Source organism: Drosophila mojavensis, unplaced genomic scaffold, assembly GCF_018153725.1.
Source record: "Drosophila mojavensis isolate 15081-1352.22 unplaced genomic scaffold, ASM1815372v1 contig_36, whole genome shotgun sequence".
NCBI lineage: Eukaryota > Metazoa > Arthropoda > Insecta > Diptera > Drosophilidae > Drosophila > Drosophila mojavensis.
The window spans coordinates 10,583,174-10,604,087 of NW_025318858.1; the positions used below are offsets into that span (position 1 = coordinate 10,583,174).

General features: G+C 35.3%; 2 protein-coding genes across 4 annotated transcripts; one reads left to right on the forward strand and one right to left on the reverse strand.

Annotated features, from left to right (window-relative positions):
- Positions 1-173: 173 nt before the first annotated feature.
- Positions 174-20,029, forward strand: LOC6576493 (kinesin-like protein KIF14). Its single transcript, XM_002002446.4, has 3 exons — positions 174-1,170; positions 1,235-1,831; positions 18,021-20,029. Exons 1-3 carry the CDS (start codon positions 310-312, stop codon positions 19,950-19,952), a joined length of 3,390 nt encoding a protein of 1,129 aa, XP_002002482.1. The 5' UTR covers positions 174-309; the 3' UTR covers positions 19,953-20,029.
- LOC6576494 lies at positions 5,524-15,321 on the reverse strand. Of its 3 annotated transcripts, none has more exons than XM_015165194.3 (2): positions 14,703-15,321; positions 5,524-5,753 (listed from the first exon to the last, which is right to left on the reverse strand). In XM_015165194.3, exons 1-2 carry the CDS (start codon positions 14,863-14,865, stop codon positions 5,581-5,583), a joined length of 336 nt encoding a protein of 111 aa, XP_015020680.1. In that variant the 5' UTR covers positions 14,866-15,321; the 3' UTR covers positions 5,524-5,580. The 3 variants fall into 3 exon arrangements, with proteins under 3 accessions (XP_015020680.1, XP_015020679.1, XP_002002483.1); XM_015165193.3 differs by lacking the exon at positions 14,703-15,321 and adding an exon at positions 7,387-7,623; XM_002002447.4 differs by lacking the exon at positions 5,524-5,753 and adding an exon at positions 12,682-13,060 and having other exon boundaries at positions 14,703-15,286.
- Positions 20,030-20,914: the final 885 nt, after the last annotated feature.

Consider the following 20,914-nt stretch of genomic DNA (forward strand, 5'->3'; position numbering starts at 1 on the left):
TATGAAATAAACTTTAAAAAATTATAATGTAATAAAAACAAACTTATACAATTATTTAGTAAGCAAATAAATAATTGGTAAGAGTTTGAAAAATAACTGCCAGTGCTGCCAGATGTCTGTCTAGAAAACATGTTGTAGATATTATGCGCCAGCCCTGACTTTTATTATCGATACTCACACATCACTAGTATGAAAAAAATTGACAACAAACGACGCGACGACGCGCGCTATTTTCGAAACCTAACAACAATTTCCTTTGTTTAAACAATAAGTCTATTTGAGTGATTGTATAAATATATATTTTCTAAAATGAGCAACAAAAGCACGCCAGTGCAGCAACGCATACATCAATTTCAAGCACGTGCACGTGGTAGCTTCGGTACCGGTGGCAGTGCCACCAAAACTCCGGCAACAGTTGCCGCTGGACTCAGACGCAAAGTGTTGACACGCACACCGAAACGCAGTGCCGAGAAGCCGGCAGCAGATCAACTCCTAAATACAGCCTTCAGCAGCGGCATTGCAACGCCGAAACCAAGGCCAACGGCACTAAATGCCTGCTATACGCCATCCTCGCTCTATCGCAAGACGACGCCATGTCACAGTAGCAGCAGCAGCCTCGGCATCGGCAACAGCAACAGTCATAATAATGCCAAAAAATCAGCGAGCAAGGCAAAGGATAAGGATGCCATGGCCGAGTCATTTCACAGCGTTGCCGAGGAGAGCAACATGATTGTGGCAGTGCGCGTGCGTCCACTGAATGCAGCCGAATGCCAACGCGCCAGCGTCACAAATGTTATCCAGGTGCATGGCAACAATGAGCTGAGCGTTCATGCGGGCAGCAGCGCGGATGCCTCGGCTGGTGTCTCACATTTCTTCAGCTACGATCAGGTCTACTACTCGTGCGATCCGGACCGCAAGAACTATGCCGATCAGCTGGCTGTCTTTGCGGGCACAGCTCAGCCCTTGATCGACACCGCCTTCGAGGGCTATAATGCCTGTCTGTTTGCCTACGGGCAGACGGGCTCGGGCAAGTCCTACAGCATGATGGGCATTGAGGGACTGGACGATGCGGCGCTCGATGGCAACGCGCCGCACGTGGAGGCGGGCATCATCCCGCGCTTCTGTCACGAGCTGTTCCGACGCATCGATGCGGTGAAGCAGCAGCTGCAGGTTGAAGATTGATTAAATATATATCTCAACTATATTTTATTAACATATACATATCTGCTTTCAGGTGGAAGTGGAGGTTAGCTACTTTGAGATCTACAACGAGAAGATTCATGATCTGTTGAGCGTGCAGCAGGCCATGGCCGCAATGCCAGAGACGCCCGTGCAGCGGCAGGCGCTAAAGGTACGCGAACATCCCATCTTTGGGCCATATGTCGTCGATCTTAGTGCCCATTCGGTGGACTCGTACTCGGCCCTGCGCAATTGGCTAGCTGTGGGCAATTCGCAGCGTGCCACCGCCTCAACTGCCATGAATGACAAAAGCTCCCGTTCGCATTCCATATTCAATATTGTGTTAAACTTGACCGATTTAAGTAGCGATGGCAGTGATGACATGTCCTCCGACACAGACTCCGGCACCGTTGTCTCCCTGCGGCAAACGCGTCGCAGCAAAATCAGTTTGGTCGATTTGGCGGGCAGCGAACGCATCAGTGTTTCCGGCTCGAATGGCGAAAGGATACGTGAAGGCGTTAGCATCAACAAAAGTCTCTTGACGCTGGGCAAAGTGATTGCAGCGCTGGCCGATTCCCGCAAAGTGGGCGGCAATGCCACGCCCAGCACATTTGTCCCCTATCGCGAGAGTGTGCTCACCTGGCTACTGCGGGTAAGTGAAGCAATGCGTACAATATTGCAACAGACATTTCCTTATCAGCTTATCATAGTTCGTTCTGGTTTACTTAATGCATTCTCTATCTGTGGCCCCATTGACCCATCGCATTAATCTTTACATTGGTAAATTGATCGGCCTCTATTGCAGCAATGGACTTTGTAACGCATTCGCTTTCAACTCGGCCCTATAGATATATCCTTATCTCCTTTCTTATAGTGCTGCCGTCTCTTGTCTAAAGTCGCCTCGGTCGACTTCGTTGTCCACATGCTAGAGATAATGAGTTTATTTATGCTTATTTTTATTGGGCTCTCCCACGTGTCAGCTATCTATCTTTCAAGATATTTGTTTAATTTGTTTCCATGGTATATGATTCAGGCCGGGGAAGTTCATTTATTAGGAATTTAAAAAAATTTAATTTGTAATTTATTAAGGAGCGCTAACAGATAAATGCGAATATAAATGAATGAGTCATTTTATAAAGAAAATAATAATCAAAACAGTTATAATCTCCATATTGTTTATATCTGTTTTGTTCTTAAAAAAAAAAAAAAAAAAAAAAAAAAAAATTGAATAGAGAAAATAATAATAATTATAAATAAATATTATAATGTAATAAATAAACAAATGAATAAATTAGTAATAATAACTAATAAAATCTAATAACTAAATAATATTCAATCAATAAATGAAATAATTATGTTAGAATCAATTATAATGCAAAAATATTTATCTAATATCTCAACATTTTTTTGACGGTTTATATTTCAACACTATTTTCAAATTGAAACTTTTTTTTTTTAATTTTATTTTTAATTTTGATTTTTAGTAATCTTTTGAGACAACCCAAAAAAAATTAAAAATAATTAAACTAAAACTAATAAATTAAAAAAAAAAAAAAAAAAAAAAAAATAGGAAGCAAGAAGTATAAAAAAAAAAACGAATCAAATAATATAATTAAAAATTTTTCCTTGAAGAAACACAGAGATTAGATATTCTAGACATATTTCTAGAATATTTAGATTGCACAAATTTCAAGACGTAAATGAAATATATATGAAAATATTGGTGTCAATGCATAGATTAAATGGCAACTTCTAGTTGGGAACTCTCCTCAGTTCATTGCTCTTTTTATTGCCCAGTTAAAGTCGGGTTCTTATCTGGAGGCCAAATTAGACCATTTCCAGACCAGACTCTTTGGAGTGTTTATCACATTGTTCTTTTATGGACATATAAAATATTGCGAAGTACAATGGCAAAACAAAACAAAAAAATAGTGCCGAAACAATTTTTGCCTTGCTTGGAGTTGTCATCATATATAAAAATAAATATTTACGACAAGGCTTTGACTTTAAATTTATAACGAGAAGTTATTTATTGAAAGCCGAATGTTTTCCACTGTAAAACGAAATATTATAGAATATTTTAAATATTTATTTCTAATGGGGAATTCATTATTAAAATAATGAATATAAAATATAATTATTAATTTTAGTAAAAAAAAAAATTTTTTTTTTATATATTATTTTTACATGCATTTTCAAGAAAACTATTTCTTTCTTTTTATGACTCCTTCCACAATTATAAACACCTGTCTCATAGATTTGAGTTAGAAATTCCATTCTCATGAACTAGGTAAAATAGAGCTCTCTAATCTAATATTTACGTAGTAAAATTCTGACAGGAAACTAAATGAAGATATAAAATGAAGAAGATTAAGAAAAAACTCGCAATTTATCTAGTATGATCCACCCATAAAACTAAATATAAATTTAAGATATGGAACAGAAAGAGAAGAAAAAGGTGTACAAAATATCAAGAGAATATCATATATAAGGTGTTATGGTTTGCATAAGCATTTAACTTATTTTATTTTTATATTTGGTCAATGCGCATTTTGTTTTTATTTACACAAAAATTGACGACTTTATATAAACAAAAAATGCTTAAGCCACGTTCCGTTAAGCATTTCTGGTTAACAGATAAAGGCGGTTACACGAACGTATTCCTTATAGCTCGCAATTCCTAAGAGTACTTGAATATGCACGTGCATTAGCTCACTTTATAATACGCCTTAGAGAATGTACATACATAAGTACGTACGGCATCGGGTTATACTATATTGACCGAAGTCATATAATTTGAAAGAGATATTATTGCAGAAAAACTATCAAATTTTTATAGAATTTCATGATTGAAAATCTATTTATACGTGTTATTCATATGCACGTCAATATATATTTTTATTTTATATAGGTATATATGTACGTATGTCTATAATTGTTATCGGCTTAATGTGTGATTTTTCACGTAACTGACCTTCAAAACTTACAAGTTTTTCATTATTTTTAACACCCCTAAAGTAAATAATATATAACTGACCTCGCAGTAAGATTATATTTACAGTATACCACAGTAACAGGGGCGCGTGGCAAAATATTTATACTCTTAACATAAATCAATAATAAAATAGAAAAATCAAATCTTTAAGAACTGTTTGAATGATTTAAATATTTATTTAATCAATTAATTTATTTAAATTCTGTAGAGAAACATTTTTTATGTTTTTAATTTTTTATTGTCTATATTTTTAAATTTGAAAGAATTTTTTTAGACATTTTCTTGAATATATTCATAGTAATTAATTTCCTTGTCTTTTTAAGTCTTTTGCTTTTATTTACATATGTTCCATCAAACATCATTTATTTATATATCCAATTTATTAATTATTAACTAATTAATAATCACCACAGTATTTTTCTTTCCATTAAATATTTTTCTTTTCCATATTTTGAAATGGATTTAAAAAATTGAATTTTCCCCTATTTATTCCCCTTTTAACATTTATCCCTAATGTGGCTAAACCGCTCCTGTTCCATCGTTTGTTTACACTAATTTACTACAAAACTTAACACAAGCTCTCTAATGATGAGTGTTTATTGATAAATGTAATGATTTACGTAGTTATCAGAGTGAGTGAATCAATAGACTTTGACAAGGTTACAAAACCTCTTAAGAAACGGCATTACAAAGTCCACATAAACCCCTCAAAATAGTTAATAATGTCTACAACTCAAGTGCAGCTGAATAATCTATAGTGAGTATGGGAGTGGAGTTCTGTATAGTAGGTGGTAGTAGGTAGGTGGCTAAAACTACTTGTGATAATAGTAGTATAGTATAGTATAGTATAGTATAGTATAGGTAATAGTAGGTAGTATCTCGAGACTTGTAAAGGTTTCACAATCCAATTGAAAGTCTAAATCAACAGTTTATGGCGCCATATCATGCGCCTTAAAAGATCTATTGATTGCGTCGAACCCCTAATGCGGCCATGCCTTCGTCAAGATATGGCCAAGCAATCAAAGTTTGCTATCTATATGATATATATGTATATATACATACACATACATATATATATATATATATTTTTTTACAGTCCTTTGGTCGAAGTTTCCAGTGCACTCTATAGATAAGTTAGGTCGGGAACCAAAACAACCATTTAAATATAGCTTTAAGTGTAATCTCATAAGCACTCAAGTTATCTAAATATGTACCCAGCGTATGTATATACATATATATATATTCCTATATAGTATATGTTTGCTTGTGGTCGTAAAAATCCGGCATATAAAAAAAAAAAAGAAGAAATTCCCTTATACACACCCATGTTGAATTTGACTTTCTGTTAATTTTTGTTATTGCATTTTTATATTTTTATTTTTTATTCTTTTTATATTTTGTTTATACTAAAATAATATAACACTTGATAAGTTATCAGCGCCTCGTCTTCGCAGTTGCGACAGCAACAAGCTGCGATATTGTTGTTGTTGTTGTTGTTGCTGTTGCTTCCTCTTGCCACATTTACAGGCCGTTGGCTCGCATTTGCATTTGTTCTTAATCAGCTTGCCATCCTTGTGACCTGTAAAATAAATAATAATAATTATAGTAAAATATCATAAAGTTTAAAAGGAAATCAAATATGGCTGTTCCTCTTGCAGGTGATCGACTAGTAAATACCCTGATTACAGTGCAGAGAGTTATATTTCTATGTATGGCACTTGGTAATAGATAGCTATAGCTGCTTGATATACGATCTTTGAAGAATGCATCATTAGTTCCATGGAATTCTCCATAATTTAATAATAAACACACCATAGCTAACCACATTTCGCTTAAACGGTTCACGTGGAGCCTGCATTATCCTAATGGCACTCAGTTTACATTTATTTATATAAACACACAAATACAATTATACATATAAAACTCTTTAAAAAGAATACATATGGATATATACAATATACATATGTACATATATCGCATTTGCATAACAACGTTTCACAAACAAACGTCGTTTAGCACTTTATGAAATGATATTTAAAAACAGCAAAACAAAAACTTTCCATATATAAAGGAATATATGTGTATCCAGTACAGAAAAACTTTCCATGCAAGAAAATATAAAACAGTGCATATATTTAAATTCTATATACTACTAAATGGCATCGCAAATATCTTTCGCCTATATACATACATACGTTACACATTACATGAAAATATTTGAATACCCTTCTTTAGAGTCTTTTATAATTGATAATGGTTAATATTTGCAGTAGGTTTATATACATGTATATTTATATATAAACTTTGACATATGCATGTACATATGTATATATATACATCAATCAATCAATCAATCTATTGCAATTATCACCAACTGCTGTATTTAATATACAAATTTGGTATACTATATATTTTGTAATCTGTACAATTTTTTCTAACCAATCAACCAATATACATACATACATATGTATATAGTTACATATATACAACTTGAAAAGTTGCTAAGGAATATTACTGATTTTTTTTTTCAATTTGATTTCCATTTATCAACAGCATTTTAAGTATTATCAATTCAGAACTTGTTTGCTTGTGGTTGCTTATGCAATATTATTTGTATTAACCTACTCAATATAAATATATTTACATCATCCCTCGACAATCGAATTAAAAACATTTCCAATTTACAATGAGCTTAGGGTATAAAAATAATATTTTTAATTAAATTTGTAATTTAGTTTGTTATAACTATTTTGTTTTATAATTATAGAATATTAAATTTTTTGTTTAGAATTTCTTATATTATTTATTATACTTCAAAGCAATGGAATGAGTCTTAATACTTTTTTTTAACAATTTTTAATCAAATTTACCTTAAAACTAAAATATTTTTAATTTAAAAATATACTTAAAGCTTAAGAATTCATTATAAATATTGTTAATAATAGTCACAGACAATTTCTCTAAGCAATGTTAATAACCGGCTGTCATAAGCACGAACAGCCTGTTAACAGTAGGCCCTTATGCTAATACCATATTTAACTTGTTTTCTTCATATTTTTCGCAACTTTTTAACTATGCCAACTATGCAAAATGTTGGCATATTTGCTAACCTGTTTAACTTGAATATGTTTATGTTTATAATGTATATATATATATATATGCTATAGCGAATTTCTAGTCTGTAGGATTAACGTATAGCTGTGAAAACTTACAGTTCTGTGACTTTTTCAGCAAGCCCATGTCATGTGTTTGAGAGCTATTGGATTTCTTAGTCTTAGAGACTTTCAGCTTGGCGAGTAGTTGCTTTAGCATTGTCGAACTAGTCAGAGTGGGTTAGAACTATGAATAATCCTTTTCTTTTATGAATCCTTTTTAAATTGCTTTGTAGAGTTAACTTTCACATTAGAAACTTGAATTGAAACTGTAAAAACAACTTTGCGGCTTCGTTTATAAATGTAATTTGATTATATGTATATATGCTTATATCTGAAAAAAAGGTTTTGGTTTCGTGTGCAATATATTTTCCCACAAACCACAAAATGAAAAAAAAAAAAACAGTAAAATATTTTTTAATTTCTCCAAGCGCTGTTTTTATCAGAAATTAGTGTTAAACGAGGCTTTTTATCTCTCTTTCCCGCTCTCCCTCTCCCTGTAGCTACTTATACTTTTGCTGTTTCTTTTAAAAAATATTAAAAGTCTGTGTATTTATATATATTATACGTAGGTTCGCTTAACTAGTTTGGCTAATTGAAAACGCGTGCCGTCTGCTTCGCGACATGTGGCCATTGGCTATTGGCAACAATGGAAAACGCTCTATATACGAGAAGTTATACGATAGCACCGTGCATGATATTATGATTATAGCATGACGATGTCTACTTAACTGGTTTATTTGTGCTAATTAAAATTACTATAAGTGTGTCTGATCTCATATAATAGACGAATACATATAATTATATAGTATGATATATTATAATAGACAAATGAGAGATGCGAATGTATGTCATTATAATATATAAATTAATTATGTTTATGTTTATATACTAAATAGATAGATGTATGGGCGAAACTTTATTATTGTTTCGGTATATATTTAGTCTAGGTATTGTTAGTAAATAGTTAGTTATATAGTATATTTTTTTAGCATCGCTAATATGGTAATTTGACTTGTTGTTTATGCCCTTAGCACCCGTTGAGATTTGCGGTTTGTTATTATAGTAAATAATTGCTTTACAGTATTACTTAGTTTCAAAAGTTTCCCAAAGCTCAGTACATACAAAACTCTGTAAGCATTTAAACTAAACAAAAAATCCCAAAAATATTATATTTAATATAATTTTTATTGGGAAGTCATCTAAAGCCTTTTCAAAATATATTTAAATATTACTAGAAAGCTCAAATTTCACTGAATTTCTCTTACCTTCTGTTCACTGTAGCTCCATGCATTCCCTACACACATATATACATACTATTTACGATATATATGCACATTCTCTCCCCCTTCTCACTTAGCAAACACTCGACATCCCATCCGATTCGTTCCCATGCACAAACTAGTTAACATTGAATTTAAAATGAATCAAATTCATTGTATAAATAAATTGCATATTTTTTCTATGGCTTCCCCATGTGCTTAAGTTGTTGTTGTTGTTGTTGCTGTTGTCACGGGTAGCTAATCTGTGAGGCTCTACTGTACTTGAAGTGCGGTTCAAAGTAGTTGAGACTTGATATGTTCAAAAGTCTTTGGATTGAGCTCTTTCAATTGTGTCAAATATCACATGAAATTCAATTAAATTTAATTCAATTCACTTCACATGGAACAAGTAAAAACATTGCATATATCAATTATATAGGAGGATACTGTCATGTACTACAATTTCATGGTCCCAAGTTCCAGGTCAACTTAGTTTAAGGAAAATATATCTGTACTCGGATTGACCTCATCTGCGCTGACCTTAATGCTGCAAAATTGTCTTAAATGGATGCCAGACTTCGAGTCGGATCTCTTTTTAATTCGATTTTGATTAGCAAACTGGTGCCAGACGAAAACATTTCCGTAGAGTCTTAAGCGCGGGAACTCCAATAAATTAAACGAAATTTGTTGACAGATAAAGGCGACCACATAATGCTCGTTTTAGGTATATAGCCATTTGAGAAGGTAAACTATCCTATTAGATTAGTATAGATATATTATTATATTATCTATTAGATTACGAGAGTTTAACACTGACTTTTTAGTGAAGCTATGGTATTCTAGAAAAGAAAAGTCCGAGTGCACTTGAAATTCCAAATCTTCTTCTTCCAATTACTTCGAATAAAAGTAAAATATGTATATATAGAAATTCTTGGTCATAAGTACTTAATATAATTACATCTGCTTAGTCAAAATTCCAGCTTGATCTACGTGAGCGAATATAATAGGTAATTGTCTTTGAAGTTAAGTTAAGAGAATGAAAAAGATTTAGCTGATGCAATTTGCTCGACTCAGACGGAGTTGACTCGTTAATTAAATTAAATGAAATTAGAGCTAAACTTGCGCATTATTAATCATCTTATTTCTAGCATTTCTAGACTATTACACATCCAGATTTTTCGCTGCTACAATTTATCTGCAGATATTGAAATTCCCATTTAGCCCAGACAAATGTTTGCGTCATATTCAGTTTGACGCATTGTTTTCAGGTGTTTTCGTTTCAATTAAGTACCTCCTATATACAATATATTTATACATGATCTGTATGCCGATGTGGGACAGATAACGATCTTAATGCTTTATTTGCAAGCAATCTTTGCTTTAATTTAGCAAAAGTTGAATGCAAAATTAAGTAGAGGCGAACTGTGCGCTGATTATGACTATATGTTATGTATAATATATAGCACGTGATGTCATTTCTCTCTATATAAATTTCTATAATATATAGCTAACAATATCATATATTTCTTTTAAAGTATTTCTATGGATTTTATTGTTTCATAATAAAACAAAATGAATCAGTTATAAGTAGCACGTTCCCAAGTTTTATAGCCCTCTTTAATCTATTGATGATATCATAATTTGTATAGCCTAAGCCCATTGCAAAAAGGGAATTCAGGGTAGAATAGTTTTGTTAAAATTTATGTAACAAGCCGAAAGAGAGTATATTAAATAATCACGAGTACCCCAAATATTTTAATCACGACAAGAAGCTGCGGTAATTTAGAGCTTTCATCTATCCGCTTGTGTGAGCGTGTTAATCTCAAGTTTCAGGATTATATTTTAGATCTGCACAATTCTCATTTATAGCACGCGCATAACAAGCTTCTTTCAAGTAAACAATAACTTTTCTCCATTCAATGTAATCAATTGATAGCATTATCTAGCTTCATTCCTGAAATTATGTTGCTTATATTTTCTTTGGAACAGGCTCTAGATTCCCAACAATTTTGCATTTACTTAAACAATTCGAATGTCTTATATTTTCTTAGCGGCTCCACGTGTCGCAAAATTCTTGAAATAAAGTTAGTTCAGCTCTAAAATTAGCCGGTCTGTGAGAGACTTTGCATGTTCACTTAGTTAACAAATATTAATAAAATATTTAGATCATAGACTTAACATTCCATTGAAATTTGTTTAAGTACAGCTGATACTTATCCAAACAATCGCACGTGGCTAATATTGTAGAAACCCAGCTGGGCACTTTCATCTACAGTTTTCTTGTTTTCTTAATAATGTGCTAATTTAAAAGGTAAAAGCACGTTGTCTTGAGAATTTTGCTATAGAAAACTATGTCATAAATGTTATATTTAACAATATAACATAAATAGGTTAGAAGATTTCGGCCAAAAAGTAAAATCTTCTCATATATTTTATGTGCATCAACTGTAAAACTTGATTGATTCAATGAAACTTATGTAAGCCAAGGTCTAATTTTACTAAGCCTCTCGACCCAATAGGTCACTCGCTGTCTATCTATTCTATTCAGTTTTATAGAAATGTATTTTCAGTTTTTCATTCTAATCTTGATTACGAATAGTTTTCCAAGTTGTTCCATTTGTTAATTAATTCAATAGAATCTGATGTTGTGTTTCATAGGAACTTTATATACGATCCCAGCATTTTTGTAGCATTCCAAACTCACCCACAGTAAACTGAATTGTTTTCCCTTGTACCCCTTCATCATCCAAAATAAGAATTTAATTTAGTTGTTTCGTTTTGTAAATACCAATAACTTTTTTTTATTTTTTTTTTTTTTTTTTAAATATTTTTATGGTTTTTCTTTTCTTTTCAAATATATTAAACTTAAATATAAATACAATAATATAATAAATTTTAAATTGCATAATTTTTCTCGATACCCGCAAGCTAAACGTTTTTGTTTTTCTTTTACATTTCAACAATAGTATAAATATTTTTAGATTTTCATTTGCAATACATTTTGTTGTTTAATATCTTTATGCCCATGCACAGTTAATAATATACATATATATTTTGTTGAATTGCTTATAAAAATTCTGTTAATAAAATCAATTCAATAATAACAATATTAATTTGTGTATATATATATATATAACCATAACTCTCTGAAGCTTTAAAAATTATATTATAAATACATCAATTTTCAATTTAAGCTCATTTATTATATAATTTAAATATTTATTTAACTGTGCACATTTTGTTGCTGGCGAGAGAAATCGATTTGTTTTTAATATTAGGTGTCTAATATAGACAAGGATAAATATAAGTCTGGGTCAAAACTATATATATATATATAAATAGATATATATATATATATAGCTAAACGCTTTTAGGAAGAAAATACTAAATATTTTTTGGCGCCAATGAAGCTTTTTTAAATATAATTTTTCCTGTAAATAATTTTGGCCCAATTTTCAGGGTGTAGAAACTGAAAACAAATGTTTTTCCCTCTTCTCTCACACGAATGTTCCCTTGTATTTAGAAAAAACAATTTGTTTCAATATTGAATATGCTCTACTGCATTTTTTTACTCAGTCTCGTACGCAAAATAGAAAAATATTTCTGGTATTTCTGGCGATTTTGCTCCCTCGATCCGTTCTATTGTTTTTGTTTTCGCGATTGCCACAGTTCGCTTGGGTTGAGGCGAACGGGGCGACGGCTTTTGGATTGTATGTCAACTAAATTACTATGTTCATTTTTTTTTTTTATGCATGCGCATAAAATAAAAACAAACAAACAAAGGTTGTAAACGGCTTGTATAATAAATTGGTATCAAGTTAAACAGCAAAACAGAAACAGAAAACATAAAACGGCTAAAAGTTCTTGCTGTTATTTGTTTTTGTTTTCGTATTTGCTGTTTGAAGTTGTTTTTCTTGTTATTGTTGCTGCTGCTATTTGTAAATGGTAGTGTTACGTCATAGGCGGAAATGCACGCAATTGTTAGTATAGGTACAGTTGCAGTAGATTATTGTAGTTGTCTCGCTCTCACTTGCGCTGTCTGCCCAGCAGGCGCTTTAAGCATCTTTTACAATGCTTCTTCTCATTTAATGTTTGTTTTTTTTTGTTTTTTCTTTTGTCTTTATCTAACTATATATGGCATTGTGAATTGCTGCTGCTGTTGTTTTTTATTTTTATTTTTTGGCTTTTATTTTGCCACCTGTCTGTCTCTCCTCTTAAATCTGATCAGTTTTGCTGCTGTGCTTAAACCTTGCAGCTCTGCTGCGTTGGCACAACAGTTGTCAGATTCGCCATTTGATGTTGCACTTCGTGCTCGTGCTCGTGCATCTCCTCCTCGTCCTCGCAGATGCTCTCGTGATGTTTACGAGATTCACGCTTGCGCATGTAGTTGATCAATGGCCGTTTCTTGTGCTCTTTGCAGAATGGGCAATCCTTGCGCAGCTGCTTTTCCGATTTTAGTTGCTTACATTTTTCTGTAAATACAAAAATAAAGAGACAGCTGGTTAATTGTGATCTATTTAAATGGAATGCATTGCTTAATATTGTTTACGGCATAAACAAGGTTGTTGTTGACATACTAATACATAAACACTCAAGCATACACTCGCATATACACATAACATAGAAAACACATGACGCGCTCTCTCTCTTTCGTTCTCTTGGCCATTGCCTCTGATTGGCCTACGTGCGTGCGCGCACACTTTGCCCCTTTCCAGCTGCTTCAGCTGCCTCGGCTGCTTACGTGACGTCACGCTGTTAACGTCACGTAGCGGCAAGATTTTACGGTTGTTTTGATTGACCCTGTGACATGTGGATTCGCACAGGGTGCTGTCAATGGGCAAGCCGCCGTAAATTAAGTATATGTGTGTATATTTAGATTGCCTTTCATTGATTAAATCGCTGCCGGTCTATATATAGACGCAATTTTAGCGATTGTTCTCGTCAAACGTTTGATAAGCAACCTTGACTTATCTGAGTACTACGCATAAAATTTCCTCTAATCTATAAAAATTACAATTGCGCGGCAGCAATGCATAAATTACTCATTGCATACAGTAGATGTGTGTATTTACTTCTTTTTTGGTTTGTTGGCTTAAATAGGTTGCACATACATACGTACATACATATATGAATCGTCGCAATTTCTTGTTTTGGAATCAAACACCTGCTTGCCTTTTCTCTCTCTCTTTTTTTTTTTTTTTTTTTTTTTTTTTTGTAAGCCGAGGGGTACAGTCAGCTTAGTGGTTCCAATTCCAGCTCAGCTTAGCCGGACTCAGTCTCTTTTGCCTTACAAATTAAAGTTATATATAAATTCTTTTGTTAACTTGTTTATTGTGCTCTTTAATGTTTAGCATTTAAAGCGACTTTTGCACTAAAGAAGGCACTTAAAAAGCCTCGACAAAAGGCAAAAGTATGATTAACTACCTCGAAGGCTAAGAATATTATCAATCTTTTGTTTATTCGTGTTTAATTGCCGCACTTAAGTTCATCACGTGAAAAATGGTTTCATATGTAAAATGAAAGTAAACAAAGATTACAGAAGTGTGCAAACAGAAATGATTGCATGTGACACCTGATAAGAGGAATTTGATAAATGTAATGTGTGCGGCACCCTGTGATTGCCCAGTTTCCTTATGCGAGTACACACACACTCGCATAGATGCCTTCGCATGTGCGCAAATTAAGGCGTGTTATTCATACACACTCTCACATGTGTACCATGCACAGAAAGAACATTGTGGCTATTTTTAAATTCTTGCAAAAACAACACACAATGCGGGCAGTCACAATAAACAGCAATTAAGCGGCTGAATATAACATAAGTATGTACAACGGTATATACAGGCATACGTACGTACACAACATGGCTGTTTTTGTATATTTTGCAGTGCGTATTTTTGCAATTAACGCTTTTTACTTCATTTCACATCACACACATGTGAATGTGTATGTTATGCCTTGCTAGAGACAAAAGCTGAATGTCATGACATACATGTGCATATATGCTACACGCTATCAAAAACACGTTGCATTGTAAGCGTACGCATGAGAACATATTTAGATGTCTTCGCTATTATTTCTTGGTTTTATGATTATTGTATTTGCTCAAATTACCTTGCACTCGACTGTAGGAGTCCTTGGCCGGATATGCGCTGGCACTGTTTGCGTGCTCCAACGTGCCATACGGGAACTGCTCGTAGTCACGGTAATAGTTGTTGCGCATCGAGCCCCCATAAGACAGCGTCGAGTCGCCAACAAATACGCCCCAAACGTCCATATTTGTAGTGGTTGTTGTTGTTGTATATATTTTTTTAGAAAGGCGGATTATGTAGGTTGCACTGCCGATATGTGTGGGCTGTGCCTCAGTGTTTTATTTGTTGATTAGTTCTGTTTTATTCTTGCTTTTGCGCGCGTACTTTGTGCGAGGTCGTTTCACCTTTTTTCTGTTTTCTTTGTGTGTGTCCTCTTATAACGTGCAATGAACTCTTGCTATTCACGTAAGCGTCTTACGCTTTATATCAAACAACGCGAATTGTCTTTTTTTGTTGTTGAATATTCACTTTTTCATACCAAGTTGAGGTATAGAACCAGTTTATATATGCATTGATTTTAAATGCACTCTGTTTTTGTACTAAAGTACGGAGAACTGCTTTTTAACGCTCTTTACGTTGTCAGATCAAAACTGAAACTGAAAGCCGAACGCCATATTACTGCATTTTTGTAGCCCTCGCGCGTCCGTTCGATTCGTGTTGTTTTCGTCGTGTCGTGTCTCGTTTTGCGACGCGTAGCAGTTGTTTTTGCTTTTTCCGTCGCTTGTTTGCTTACTTTACTTCTCTATGGCTGATTGCTGTACATATGTACATATGTATATAAATGGGTATATTAGTTAAAAGGTTTATGTAACTCACAAAGGGACTTGACCATAGAATTTATTGCGCACTAATTTCATTTTATCATTATTAAGGAAATATTGATATGAAATATGTTTAGTTTTGCAATAGCTCTTTATCTATAGGCTATACCTACCATTTAAGCCTTTGTGCGTAGTATCTGAAGGTCGACTCACAGCTAAAAACGTACAGTCGCCTGGTTGTTTCGACGTCTCGTGCTTTCCCTTGAGCTTCAACTCATGTGCTCCTACTAGTATATCTCATATTGCTATTTCTTTCCAACTCACGCGAGATGCGGCACAGTGGTATAAAGCGTATTTTTTTTTTAATGATCAATATTCAACAAACAATTGGTATGATGCGTAGATTAAATGGTTTTGAAACGATTAGTTAATTTTCCATATGATTCATCTTCATCGTCTATCAGTCAAAAACAGTTGTGTTAATTTGTTTGTGGCATGGAAAATATTGAACATTATAATACTGGCGTTGGAAGTTTTTCTTGTTAGCGTTAAGTTGCTAAAACAAATGGATGATTTTAAAAATTGTCACCTTAACCAAATTTGATGTCATATAACTATACTTAAGATTGAAATTTTGGAATTACATTTCATCGTTTAGCTCGAGGCAAATGTTGCCATAGGTTGCTAATCGACGTCTAGACTGAATGCCCACTTTGCGCTATATAACGAAAGGTTAAAAATAGCGTGAAATTTTGTTGCTAAGCACATTTTCTCATGCAGACATCTTTTAGTTTTATTCTTGAGCGTCTAAGCATACATGTTTCCTCATCTTTTTGGGGATCGAATTTTCGTATGCAATGACGTAAATTCTATAGGTTAAGGTGTATAAACAAATTTTAAACTTTTGTCTTCATTAAAGGTTAACATCGATTTAATTTGCGTACAACTTGTGTTAATTGATTTACCTACGTCATAGAAAGGTATCTTAATCAAGTTGTTTGCTGTTTTGATTGTACATATCAGCTTTTAGCGAGTTTTTGTGGTTTAAGTATTTTGTACACACGACTTTCTGAGTGCGATGTCGTGACATGCATCTAGAAGTGGGCGGCCATTCGTTTCCAAATACCACAAGCTATATATAGCACAAGTGTTCCTTAATAACAGGTTTTGAGACAAAAATAAATCTGAAAATGCAACATTTATATGGAAAAAACTGACTAACTAACCACAAAACCATGACACATTAATGATATATTCGGTGACAATGTCTGGGGTGGCACCTACTCAATTTCATCCACAGCCAATGGTTGCGTGATCTCAGTCCAAGCAAGTCTAGACCGGCCCCTCTGCTGTTTGACACCTTTGAGGACAGCTGAAGGTTTCTAAATTATATACAATAAAAATATATATATATAATAATATATTGTATTGCCCTTCGCTAAAAACCTTTTTAAATTTACACTTCGGCTCTAAAAATTTCCAAACCCTTTCAATTATTTTTGCACTGAATTTGAGCGTTTACAACTCACTGTACATAAGCGCACACACAATGCCAATCCGTTTTTGGCGCTCTCCTTATTCGCTCATTCGCAACTACCCACGCCCACGTTGCGTCTGCTGCTGCGCAGTTTATGCAAACATAGATTCTCGTGATTAACATGCTCTCCCACTCTTTCTCTCTTTTCTTCTCTATTCTAGCGATGGTATCATGCACATCAGAGAGTAAATCAAACAAGTGTCCATTACATACACCGACAAATATAAATATTCACAAACGTACATATGTACATGTGTGCATTTGTATACGTGTATATATTTGTTTATTTTGTTGACACAACTTAAAAGCTAGCTATCTCACTCTTAACTGCAAGCATCGATAACAGTTAACGGTCGTTGTTGTTGCCGCTGCCGCTGCTTCTGTCTTTTCCTCTGCATTCAAAGTTTGTCAAAGCGACTCCCCTCTTGCCAACAGTGCTAAGTCCTTATCTTTGGAGGTCATAATTCTTTGGTTAAGACTACCCAGGCATGTGGAAAATTGAAATGATACAAATGCACCTTACCCTCCATCGCTTAAAATCCATTCCACAATTTTTATACCCTGAACCCATTGAAAATGGGAAATCAGGGTATAATGGTTTTGTGAAAAGTATGTAACAGGCAGAAGGAATCATCGCAGACCCCAACAAATAAATTGTCATAATATTGCCCACATTGCAGCGCAGCCCAAGCGCAGCCGCTGCTTACTGCGCAGTTAGCAGAGCGCGTGCTTATAAGTGCATGTGTATGTACATATGTGTACAATGTACATTCTTCTATGTGCAGAATGATTAGAATATCAGCTTGGAGGGTTCAGGGTATCTCCTAGTCGAGCCGTCTCGACTGGAGCCTTCTTACTTGTTTTCTATCAAATAATTACGCAAGCAGTGTTGAACAACATGTAAATAACAGCTTCTCTAGATTTATCCTTTAAAAATAATCGATAAGGCGAAGTTTTAAATGTCAATTTTAGCAATAAGTTTTTATATTTTTTACCTACAGCAGCTATGATTAAGAGTGTCTCGTTTTCTGTTTCCCTGCAGGAAAATCTAGGCGGGAATTCGAAGACCGTGATGCTGGCCACCATTTCACCGGCCAGCCTGCATGCGGATGAGACGCTAGCGACGCTGCGATATGCGTGCAAGGCGCGCTCCATAGTGAATCGGGTGAAGGTGAATGAATCGCCGCATGACAAGATCATCCGTGACCTGCGCGCTGAGGTGGATCGCTTGAAGTCGCTGCGTAACGAATATGAGAGGCAACGACGTCTCTCGGCTAGCAATAACAATCCGCCGGCGCCACGGAAAATCATAATCGAGACATCCGTCGATGACAGCGAAGTGGAGGCACTGCGCCAGCAGTTGGCGGAGCGAGAGCGTGAGCTAAATCGCGCTCAAAAGTCATGGATGGAGAAGCTGAAAGAGGCTGAGGATCAGCGCAAATCCGAGCTGCAACTGCTCAAGCGCAAAGGACTCGCACTGGAGCTAACGGCCGAACAGAAGCAAGCATGCCTGGTGAACCTCACCGATGATCCCATGCTAAGTGGCACGCTCTTCTATCTGTTGCCACCGGGCATTGTTCAGATAGGCCGTGGCCGTGCACCAGGTGCACCGGCGAACTCTCTGCCGGATATCGTGCTGGACGGTCCATTGGTGGCGCTGCAGCACTGCAGCATTGAGCACGATCGATCGGGTCGACTGTACGTGATTCCGGGCAGCGAGGACTTCGAGACCTACGTAAATGGCGAACTGCTTCAGCAGCGGCGTCCGCTGTACCATGGAGATCGTTTGGTCATTGGCGGCTCGCACTATTTTCGCATCTCGAATCCGTTCTGCAGTCAGCGTGGCAAGGCGGAACAGCTCCATGTGGACTTTCAGTTGGCGCATCAAGAGATTCTGCAAAAGCAGGAGCAGCAGCTGCGCAACGAACTGGAGGCAGAAAAATGGGCGGCCCTGACCCGCATCGAACAGGAGCGAGAGCAGCATGCACGTGACTTTGAGGAGCGGCTGCAGTGCCTCGAACTGGAGCAGTTCAAGTACAAGTGCAACAGCGAAATGCTCGAAACCGAACGCCAAGCGTTGGCCCAGCAGCAGCTGAAGCAGTCAACGCCCAACTATGACCTGACGACGACTCCGGCGCAAAAGTCCACACTGCTGGAGGACATCCAGCGCATCATGTTGAATCCCAGCGAGGAGAGTCTGCACAAGACGCAGCTGATGGTGAAGGAGGCGACGCAACGCTGTCGCCAACTGGGACTGCCGCACTTGGAGTTTCGGCAGACACAGACGCCGGATGAATTCGGACTGCTGCGTACCGTCATCCTCATTGTGGACAAGCAGCATTCCCTGAAGGCCGAATGGCCGATCGGGCGTCTGACCGTGTGGCTGGACATGCAGCGGGATGCGCCGCCCAGCTGTGATGCAGGCAACGTTTTCGACAGCGTCGAGATTGATTGGGAACCCATGGATGCGGCACTCAATGAAACTCTCAATGACACCCAGAATTCTAGTCGCATTGCCCTCAATCTGAGTGCGATGAAGGATGCACTGCTCAAGCAGCCATTCAAGCGTCTGCTCAGCGCGAATAATACGCCGCAACAGAGCTCCACTAGCAGTTCGCCCAGCAGCAAGCTAGCAATGTATACCAAGCGTCTGCTAACCTACGATCTGGAGGAGGAGATGCAGCAGCACCACCAGCTGCCGGCTAGCAGCAGCTCCAATTTAGCGCAGCTGGCGCAGCATGAGCTGCAGCTGATGCAACGGTCGGCGCAACGACTGCGTCGTCACTGTGAGAAGGCGCAGCAGGAGCGCGAGAATCATTCAGATGCCGGCTGCCAGGCTGATCAGCTGCAGGAAGCGCTCAATCGGTTGGACAGTGTGCTTCTGGGCATGCACAGCTGCCTGGGCACGATGCAGTCAACGGATGTGAGTTCCCCAACCAAAGCACAAAAGGCCGTGCGTTTTCTAATCGATTGACAATGTCAGTTATATATTCATTACATAGCCATATTTATACCCATACCTTATATCATATATCTTCATATATATCCTATATGTATATATGATTTTTACTGCAATTTTATGTATGTGTTTTTATTGGTTTTAAAAAATAAACTTATATATATATATATATATATATATATATATATATATATATATATATATATATATGTGAATTATACATTTATCTTTTGAATAATTTGTTATTATTTTAAATAAATTATCGCTTATAAAGTTTTCTAGCTAAAGTTCTATATTAAGCAAGGTTTTCAAAATCTTAACGAACAATTTTTCTACCCCAACGTAAGTTCATGTTAAAAATACTTTTCGATAAAAATATCGAATTACAGAGAACGCGCAAAGGCGCTAGATATAAATAGTTATTATGTACTTGGTTCGCTTTTTGCATTTGTGTTGCTTTTATATCATTTAAACTTTTTAATTTTTAATTTTAGTTAATAAATTGGCCACTATTTTTTCAGTTATTAATAAGCCATCAGTTTTTAAAAATTTATTTTAATAAATAGACAAAAAATATAAAATTGTATATACATATATGTATAATTTGTACATTCTTAATTATCAACATTTCATTATCTGTTTTCTTAACTTAAGTTTCTTATCATCCCGATATTTGATTTTTGATAATTGATTAATGATTTGTGATTTTTAATTTCTGATTTATTGTTTGCGATTATTTCTTGTATATAATCTTAAAAAGTAATTCTAGTGTCTAGCAACAAGATTATAACCGAAAAAGGTATATTAGGACCGTTAAAAATTGTATTAGTGTATTATTATTATTGTTTTGAAAAAATTATACTATATATCAAAAAGCTATTTTTACTATATTATCTGACCTAGTAGCAAAAAAATTAATTTTGAAAAAAAAGTCTATGTGTATGAATAATTTATGTAGAATTTGGTTCTTGCCTATA

Coding starts and splice junctions, on each gene's coding strand:
- LOC6576493 (XM_002002446.4), top strand. CDS start 310: ATGAGCAACAAAAGCACGCCAGTGCAGCAACGCATACATCAATTTCAA. Junction 1,171..1,234: donor CGGTGAAGCAGCAGCTGCAG/GTTGAAGATTGA, acceptor ATCTGCTTTCAG/GTGGAAGTGGAGGTTAGCTA. Junction 1,832..18,020: donor TGCTCACCTGGCTACTGCGG/GTAAGTGAAGCA, acceptor GTTTCCCTGCAG/GAAAATCTAGGCGGGAATTC.
- LOC6576494 (XM_002002447.4), bottom strand. CDS start 14,865: ATGGACGTTTGGGGCGTATTTGTTGGCGACTCGACGCTGTCTTATGGG. Junction 13,061..14,702: donor CTCCTACAGTCGAGTGCAAG/GTAATTTGAGCA, acceptor TTGTATTTACAG/AAAAATGTAAGCAACTAAAA.